This window comes from Fukomys damarensis, unplaced genomic scaffold, assembly GCF_012274545.1.
Source record: "Fukomys damarensis isolate Sample0158 unplaced genomic scaffold, DMR_v1.0_HiC HiC_scaffold_14, whole genome shotgun sequence".
Taxonomy (NCBI): Eukaryota; Metazoa; Chordata; class Mammalia; order Rodentia; family Bathyergidae; genus Fukomys; species Fukomys damarensis.
The window spans coordinates 12,102,034-12,111,310 of record NW_022900926.1 but is presented as its reverse complement, the minus strand read 5'-3'; the positions used below and the strand labels follow the sequence as shown (position 1 = coordinate 12,111,310).

Sequence of the window (9,277 nt, the reverse complement as noted above, 5' to 3'; positions counted from 1 at the left end):
GGAGGGGGAGGAGGAAGAGAAGAAGAAGATAAATGTACCAATGAATTTACTGTTCAAAATATATGCACATCCTACATTTTAAAGAAAGCAAACTCAAGTGCGTTGCATAAATCACGCAGAGGAGGACGCGGAGCCCTTGATCTCCGCCTGCGCTGGAGCCGGCTGGCCCTGCTCCGCCTACCTGGGTCTAGACACGTCTCCTGGTAGTCCAGACAGCAGTTCCCGAAGTCCACACAGGCGGCGTCGCAGCGACAGTTCCCAAATGTTCTCTCAAAACAGCGGCCTTTGCAGCTTTTTACTGGAAATAGGAACGGGGCGCGCGTTTCCAACTGTTACACAATTACCAGGTACAGCGCAGGGTAACGGTCTCTTGGGAAATGGCCGGGGAACAGCGACCCCCGGCTTCTTTCACAAACGTGCATGAAAAGGGACACACACAGAGAAACGCAGTTTCGTCTCTTGCTATAGACAAAAGAAAACATCTTTCAAAAACTTCATTACAGAGCCTACTGGGTCTGATCAAACTTCATAACTGTGTATAATAGAGAAAGGAATAAGGATGGATTCTAAATTTTTTTATGCTACGATAAGTTGGTTAAAGAGCTATGATGTCCCCTAAAATTTCTTTCTTTTTTTTGGTACTGGGGATCAAACTCGGGTCCCTGAGCTTGCAAGGCAGGTGGTGCAACCACTGAGCTAACTCCCCAGCCCGATCCCCTAAAATTTCAAAGCGTGAGGATAGTTTCTTTAAACAGGGTCTCGCTAATGTAGTCCAGGCTGACCTTGAACTCACTGGCCTCCAACTTATGATGATCCTCCTGCCTCAGCCTCCCCAGTGCTGCTGGGATCAAAGGCATAAACCACCATGCCGAGCGAGAATGAAATTTAAAGAGCAATTATCTAGGAATATTTCAGATAGGAAAAGGATCCCTCCCTCCCTTACTCCCTCATTCTTGGCGTAAAGGAGCAGTGTGTGCAGAGAACACGGGGCCCCGCCGTCCCTTCCACCAAGACCTACAGGCCCTTTCATCTTCACGCCAACCCTCACCCTTCGTCAAGCTTTCCCAAGATCCTGGCCTAGGCCTGATCGCTTTTTTAAGGTTCTTATAATCTGGGTCCTTCTCCTCAGTCACATCATTCCACTGGGAACAAGTTTATCCGGTTACTGCCCCAGACTAATACTAGACTACGAGCTTCCTAAGCCCAAAGACCATCTGGACTCCAACCCCAGTACCCAGCAAGTGCTTGCTGTAGAGTTAGTACTAAGTCTTTGCTAAATAAATGAATGGCATATATGGGAGGAAAACACTTTTCATTAAAAATAACAATTTTAGAGCCAGATGTAATGAAGGTTGCCTGTAATTCCAGCACTCCGGAAGCTGAGGCAGGAGGATCGCCCTAGGTTCAAGGCCAGCCTGGGCTACATAGTGAGACTCTGTCTCAAAAAATAATAATAATAATAAATTGAAAATAAAAATATCAACTTTATAATTTTACTGTTCTATAAATTTATAATTCTACTCTTGTAACTATTAGATCCCCTAAATAAAGTAGATTTTTATTGGGTCATTAGAAAATTAAGAAAAGAAAAAAGAGAAAAGAAACTACATCTAAAATAATGGTCAGATAACCAAAAAGAAAAAGGGTAGGAGTGAGCTTAATTCTTGACTCTAATGGTCTATTGACTCCACAAAATAACTCCCATGGAATTTAAATCTCATGGGACACTGCTAAATCAGGCAAATTTAAGGGGAAAAAGTAACAGCAGTAATTTCTAGGGTCAGATCTACTAACTCTACTGTCTTAAGAGAAAGGAAAAACTGTTACAATGATAACTACTACACTTTGAGCTTGTTACCATGCACCTAGAAGATTTCAGAAATACGATTCATAATACATTGGGCTTGGATAAAATTGCAATCCTTTATTTTGATGTCAAATTACATTCAAAGCAAATTATTTCATATGATGAAAGACTACTTTTGCTAAAATAAATATATTTGTCCTGAAGAGTCTGGTAACCGAATAAAAATGACTACACTGCACTCATTTTGACAATGTGGCAGACTAACAATCACTAAAACTTTTAAGTGATGGTCACAATTACAGAATAATTAAGCAGGGAGGACAAAAACTTGCTCAATTTTTAAAGGGAATTCCCAAGGAAAACCAGGCAGGATTTTACAGGGGGAAAGATATCCTGAGCCAAAAAACTGAACACTGCAAAGTGCTGTGATTCAATTAGATTGCTTAATCTTGTCAAACATGGGTAGATTTCTGCCCTTGATTTAAAGAAAAACAACCAAAACCTCAACAATTTCACAATTACTCTGAAACCACCCATGTCTATTATTTTAAAAACCCCAAGAGTTGGTACTGCTCAGTGTCTGGTTGACTAATGGAGCTAACTTGTTACCTAGAAACCTCCAGGGCCACTTTCGCAACTTTACTCCAGGGGAAAGGAGCCCCTACTTCCCGGAGAGAGGGTTCGTGGCACAAGGGCCAAATGGCCATGTCTGCCTGTGTTTTTGTTCTTATGTGACTTTTTACTACTTCGGACTCTTGAGTTGTTTTACGGTCACAGCCCTTTTCCTTGTTTTGGGTTAAAATTTTGCAAGTAAATAAAATTTTGTATGGCTAAAATAATACAAGAGCTTCAAGAAGGGTCAAGCCAGCCTTCTCAAGTTTTCAGTATCTGCTAGACATGGTGGTGAACACCTGTAATCCCAGTACTAGAGAGGCTGAAGCAGGAGGATCACCATGAGTTCGAGGCCAGCCTGGGCTACACGGTGAAAGCTGGTTCCCTCCCCCAAATTATGGCATTTGTGGAAGATGCATAGGATCAAGATATAATATTTATCTCAATGATGCTGAGAATTAAGACTGGAGAGACAGAGAGAGGCAGAGAGAATGAATGAGAACTACGTACCTTCTTTGGCACAGCTTGGTTTCAACCCAAATATACAACCGAGGATTGTCGTTAACACACATACTGACAAAACCTGTACCAGAGGAAAAAAGAAAATAAGACAGCGTCAATATCCCTTCTATTTCTCAAAATATCGTATTTCTCTAAATGTTTCCTAACCTACTGGTGCTGCTCTGTTTCCTGGTCTTGCTGCAGTCACGGGGACAAGCTCATTTTTTCAAAATGTCAAACAGTATACTCGGGATTTATATACTGTTCTGCACATTTTAGCTTAATAAAAAGTTTCCTAAAATATCAGCAAATAACCTAGAACAGCCCAAGTAAGTGGAATGAGAAACACCTCAGATAGTAGAAATGAACCAGCCAGAAAAATTACAGTTTCTGACTTGGTCATTCATTAAGGGCAATCTGAAAATATTACTCACCTCTTAACACTAAAGTGCACAACCCTAAGCACGCGGGCATCCACATCCTCCCTGCCCTCTGGCCGTGTCTGGGAAGAAACACTGCCGATGACCCCAAATCTTAGTGGAAACTGGTTGTATGCTTGGGGGTGAGGTCCTTCTGCCTCAGTTTCATCATCTCTAACATTAAAGGGTGGTACTACCCGAATCTCTAGAAACCATTCCAGTGCTAACGTTCTGTCATTTTCTTATTCCCAGCTCTACTGGGCTTTGAGACTTTACAGTAACGAACACATCTGTCAGCCTCTGAGAACAAAAGAACTTCTGTGGGTCAGAAGACAGTGAGCAATACCTTTCATGAAACAATCCTCATTTTTTTTTTTTTCAAGCAGGATAGCATTTCCTGGAATACTGGCTTTCAGGGAAACTCAACAAAATTCATCTAAATACTATGTTGTTCTCTGAAGAAGAGAATAAGAGATACCTCAGGGAGCCTCCAAGTGTGTGGGAAAAGGTAGAGGTAGGAGCAAAAATGACCCATCTCTGATGAGCTCCATGAACTGACTACAAACTTCTGTAATTATTTAAAGAAGGAGAAAGACTGAGGTGACTGAGGGGAGATTCCAGAAATAGCTTCACAGAGAAGCCTTTGGCACAACTCTGAGCAGAAGTGCTAGTATGCTTTTTGTTTCTTGTTTTGGCACCGGGGATTGAACTTGGGCCCTTGCACTTTCAAGTCAGGCGGCAGAATCACTGAGCCAAATCCCCAGCCCCTAAGAAGCACTAGTATGATGCAATGAGGTGGTGTGGGAGGAAGAGGAGCGGATGGAGCCAAGCACCCATGTAGGAGGGAGATCAGAGTATGGAAGGCTGCAAGGAAGACATGGGCAAAGTGGCAGGTGGACATTGAGCAGCATAGTATGGGGAACAGCCAAATACAAAGCAAAATAGATGGTGGAAGTACGGAAAGCCAATGTGTTACTTCAGGAAAGCTGAGGGAAAAAGATCACAGACAAGACAAATGGGCAAGTGAAGTGTTATGGTTTAGAGCTAAAATGTCCCTCAAAAGTTTCCAGACTTTCGAAGCCTGGTCAGAGGGGGCAGGTCACTTAGGCATAATCTGGGTATCTCTATTCACTGCCGTGCCATTTCTGACTTGGAGCCAATTGACCATGGAATGAAATGTGAGTCAAAGTAAATGTCTCCTCCATTAAATTGTGGGTGTCAGGAATGTTGTCTCAGGGATGGGAAAGTGACTAATACAGAACATTGGCACCAGGAGTGGGACCACTGCATCCAATTATGTGCTTTGGAAGCTTCTGGATCAGGACTGGAAAGCTTTGGAGATGCGGGCTACAGAAATGTTGTACACAGATCCTGACTGATGATTCTGGTTGGAGCTCAGAAGGCCAGAATGCTGACAGGAATGCAGGCAGTGAAGTCCATGTTCAGGAGGTTTTAGCTGGGAACAAGGGCTCCACTGGCAATTGGACTACAGGCCATGTGAGTTACACTAGGACAAAAAATTTGTCTACATTTTACCCTCCTGAGACTTTGCAGGTGACTGAGATGAAGGGTGATGGACTAATTGATCTGGCAAAGGAAATTTTAAAGCAGCTCAATGTGCAGGTTGTAGCATGGGCACTGATGGCTGCTTCTCACCAGTGAGAATCAGAAGCCCAAAAAGCAGAACTGAAGATTCAAAAAGTTTGCAGTTTCACACTGAAGGAAACACCTGCAAATTTGGGGCCCAGGTGACCATGGAGGCTAAAAAGATAAGCATTAAAAAAGCAGCCAAGTATTTTCCACCAAGAGAAGGGGGAAAATGGCTGGAAGGATCGCAGGAAATTGTGAGATCCGATCCATAACAGCCTCAATGGGAGTAAAAAAAGTAAACTCATTTGAAAGACTTTCCTTTGTGAAGACAGCCCAAGGGGCACCTATTCCTTCAGGGCTACCTAGACAAGTGTTTCCTTGAGTTCAGCCATCCAGACACTCAGAGGCCATTGGCGCCCATGGTCCATGGGGGAAGAGGCTACTATTGGAGCCAGCAGCAAACCCTGGATTGATCCATGCAATGCTGGTTTTTCGGGCACGCAGAATGCAAAAGTCACGGGGTCGTAAAAGCTTCTACCTAGATTTCAGGAGAAGGCCTGGGGGCCCAGGCAACAATGTATGTATGACAAGGTTACTGTGATTGCCAGGAGCCCCTCAGAATGTGATGCTTAAAACTGTGAGAGTGAAGCTAAAGGTGCAGTAGAGGGCCCAGGAAGTTGGAGATGCTCGGAATGTGGCTCATCTGCTGAGGACAGCTGTAGGTAGGAGGAGGCTGTGTGCATTACAACCGGTAACGCATCAGGGCAGAGCTGCCCAAGACCTTTGGAACTCATGTCTCACCACGGCCTGCCACAGGTGCTGGGCTTGGAGCCACAGGGCTTAGCATTTGCCCGGGTGGGTTTTGGTCCTTCTTTGCTTTGACTCCTTTCCTTCCCCTATTCTTCCCTTTCGGAATGGGAATGTTTACTCTACGCCACTGTACTTTCTTTTTCATTTTCACAGGGGCTCACAGCTGTTTGTTTCCAACCTCAGAGGAGACTGTCTGCTCGGACTTCTCAGCAACTATGCAGTTATCAAAACCTTGGCAACTCTTAGAAATGCGCCAAATGTATTTTTCGTAATGAGGTAGGCACGGGCCTTTGGGGGAGCAGGGGTGGAATTTTATGGTTTGGATTGAAGTGTCACCCAAAAGCCTTGTGCTCAGGGGTGGGGCCTGGTCACAGGGACAAGACCTGAAGGGTGCATTCTTGTTCCTGGCTCTTCTTCCTTCGCTCTCTGCTTCCTGGTGCCATTTCTGCCTTGGAGCCAAGCAGCCAGGGACCAAATGAACCTCTCCTCCTTTAAATTATGGGTGTTGAGTATTTTGTGCCAGAGATGGGAAAGTGGCAAGGTGGACGGTACATGTGTAGACAATTACAAACTCATTCTTTTAAAAAATGGGGTTCCACCTGGGCGTGGTGGAGCACACCTGTAATCCCAGCACTCGCTGTGAGTTCGAGTCCAGCCTGGGCTACATAGTGAGTTCCAGGTCAGTCTCAACAACAGAGTGAGACCCTGTCTCAAAAAACCAAAAAAAAAAAAAATGGGGTTCCATTCTGTCATATGAAATCATTCCTTGACAAAAATCCTGAGGACTGACCCTGTGCTTCTGACATAATATATGAATCATATAGTTATACATGAAATTACACATTAACATGTGTAGGTAATTTAATATCGTATATTAAATAATAATACATTATTTTAGTATAATATATAGATTCAGTCAATCACAATCTGAAAATATTAAACAGAAAAATCCAGAAATGTATCTATAAAGAATGGATAAAGCAGATATGGTATTTATACGTAATTGAGGTCCACTCTGTCGGAAAGAAAGACAAACTTGAGTCACTTGTAGCAACTTGGAAGCAACTGGTGATGAGCCCCACAGTCCTCCTGGCCAAGTCAGAAGCGTCTGGGGGCCGGTGACCCCTCTCCGTCATTGGTGCAACTGTAAATGAGGACAGCCCTGTGGAAATCAGTATGGAGGTTCCCCAAAAAACTACCACTGAAGTTCTGTTTGACCCAGCTATTCTCCTAGGTGTCTTCCCAAAAGAATTGAGGACATCCTATTACAGTGATCCACACATTCCCATGTGCAGAGCAGCACAGTTCTCAACAGCGAGATCCTGGAAGCTGTCTACACTCCGTCCACAGATGAATGGATGAAGAATACGTAGTACTGACACACAGAGGAGTACTACTCTGCCCTAAAGAAGGGTAAACATGAGCACCTGTGGGAAAACAGATGCACCTTGAGATGATAGTGTTAAGTGAAATAAATCAGACACACAAGCTTAAATATCACATGGCTTCTTACACGAGAAACTCAAAATACAAATAAACTAAAGAGGAATATAAAAGACATGACAGGAAACAATGAGCTAGCTTTTCTTGTTTTTTGTTTTGTTTTGTTTTGTTTTTTGTACCAGGGATAGGACTCGGAACCTTGTGCTTGTGAGGCAGGCAGTGGAGCCCCTGAGCCAAAATGTCCCGCCCTGAGCTAGATTTTTTGCAAATGGGAAGGGGACCAAGAGGTGGGAGGAGTGGGTCGAAGGGGAGGGAAAGAGGCTAAAAATAAGTAAGTTGTTTGAGAGACAGGAAGAGGGAGGAGGTGAGCACCGCAGTAGCAGCCGTCGCTGATACACAATGCCCAGTGTGCCAGGCAGTTTCTAGAGTTTGATATGAAACTGCTTAATCCTCACAGTAACATTATGAGATAGACTAGGAGATGACCTGAAGGAAACTGAGTCACAGAGAGGTGAATAACCGTGGAGTTGAAACGTGGACTCCGCAGGCTGCAGACGGGGCAGTGAAGGCACTGGGGGGAGGCTGAGGATATGGAGGTTTTAGCTGCAGACGGGTTCCAAGAGAATCCTCTGCAACTCCGCCCAAAGCCGTGTGGGCCACACGGTCAGCAGCGCTGGACCCACCCACCCGCTCCTCCCGGCTGCTGGCACAAGAACAGACCAGAGGACTGAAGGAACAAAGCACAGAGAAGACACAGGCACAGCATCTGGCACCTCAGCCATCTGACTTTTGAAAGGGGCTAAAAACAAAGGCCAAAGAAAAGCCAGCCTCTTCGCAAATGGTGCTCAGAACACCGGTTACCCACGTGCAGAAAGGATCTAGATCCCTGTCTCTCACCCCGTGTTAAAATCAAAGAAGAATGGCGCGAGGCCTAGGTATAAAAGCAGAAACTGAGTTTTCTGAAAGGTAAAAGAAGAAAAATACTTGAAGACACAGTCACAGGTGAGGACTTCCTAAACAGAACTCCGAGTACACAAGACATAATACCAGGAACAGGCAGGCATGGTGGTGCAGGCCTATAATCCCAGCACTCAGGAGGCTGAGGCAGGAAGAGCACCTCAAATTGGAGACCAGCTGGGGTACACAGTGAGTTCAAGGCCAGCCTGGACTACACAGATTCTGTCTCAAAAGGGAAGGAAGGGAGCGAGGGAAACAAAGCAAAGAAAGAAAGAGAAAGGAAAGAAGGGAGAGAGAGAAGGAAAGAATGAGGGAGAGAGAGAAAGGAAGAACGGAAGGAAGGGAGGAGAGGGTGGGGAGAGAGGGTGTGGAAGTTGTGGTCTTCCAAATCGCTATTACTTCTTCTTTTGTTGGTACCAGGGATCGAACTCAGGACCTCGCACTCTCCAGGCAGCCACTGTGCCACTGAGCTAAGTCCCTGGTCCGCTTCTTTCACATTTGCTTCAAAACTAGTCAAGATTTTACAGTATGTGTAATAACGCCACCACCTGAAGCTGCTGCTCATCCCTGCTGCGTGACGTTTCTGCTTTTCGGTCACCGGGCCGTTGTGTGTGTGTGTGTGTGTGTGTGTGTGTGTGTGTGTGTGTAGCTATAAGCTATTGCTAAAAGTTTTCAGGATTCTTTGAATCCTGAGATGAAGACTTTTCTCACAGAAGCATTTACATTTGAATCGGTGAGGAACCCTGGGGGAATTCAAGATTCAGACCACTTGGAAAGAGCTTGAGAGAGGCAAGGGGTCAGCGCACGGCAGTCCACACTGCGGGGGAAACACCGGCAGCGCCGCTGACAGCCCTTGGCCGCTCCTCACCCCACACAGCACAGCCCACTCACGGTCGGTGTGCTTGCAACGAAATACCTGCCGTGCAAAACAGAACAACCTGCAGCAATGCCCTAGGGTTCTGGGATTTTTGTTTTTGTTTTTGTTCTTTAGAAAAAACTTTATCTGCAGTACTTATGATAGCTTCTGAGAATGCAGACTATGAATCTCTGTTCTACCCTGTCCTCAACAGAAGAGACACAAGGCCAGCCTGCCCTGTGCCCGGGAACAGCTAGCACTGCGCGTCCTCGGGCCCCTCTC

General features: G+C 45.1%; 1 protein-coding gene across 1 annotated transcript in view; it reads right to left on the bottom strand.

Annotated features, from left to right (window-relative positions):
* The window catches only part of Enpp1 (ectonucleotide pyrophosphatase/phosphodiesterase 1), a 40,704-nt gene extending 35,925 nt beyond the window's left edge, over positions 1-4,779 (bottom strand). The window contains exons 1-3 of the mRNA XM_019209771.2: positions 4,756-4,779; positions 2,930-3,002; positions 182-298 (exon numbers count right to left, since the gene is read on the bottom strand). Of these exons, the coding sequence (XP_019065316.1) occupies positions 182-298; positions 2,930-3,002; positions 4,756-4,779 (214 nt within the window). The remainder of the gene's footprint in view (positions 1-181; positions 299-2,929; positions 3,003-4,755) is intronic.
* Positions 4,780-9,277: the final 4,498 nt, after the last annotated feature.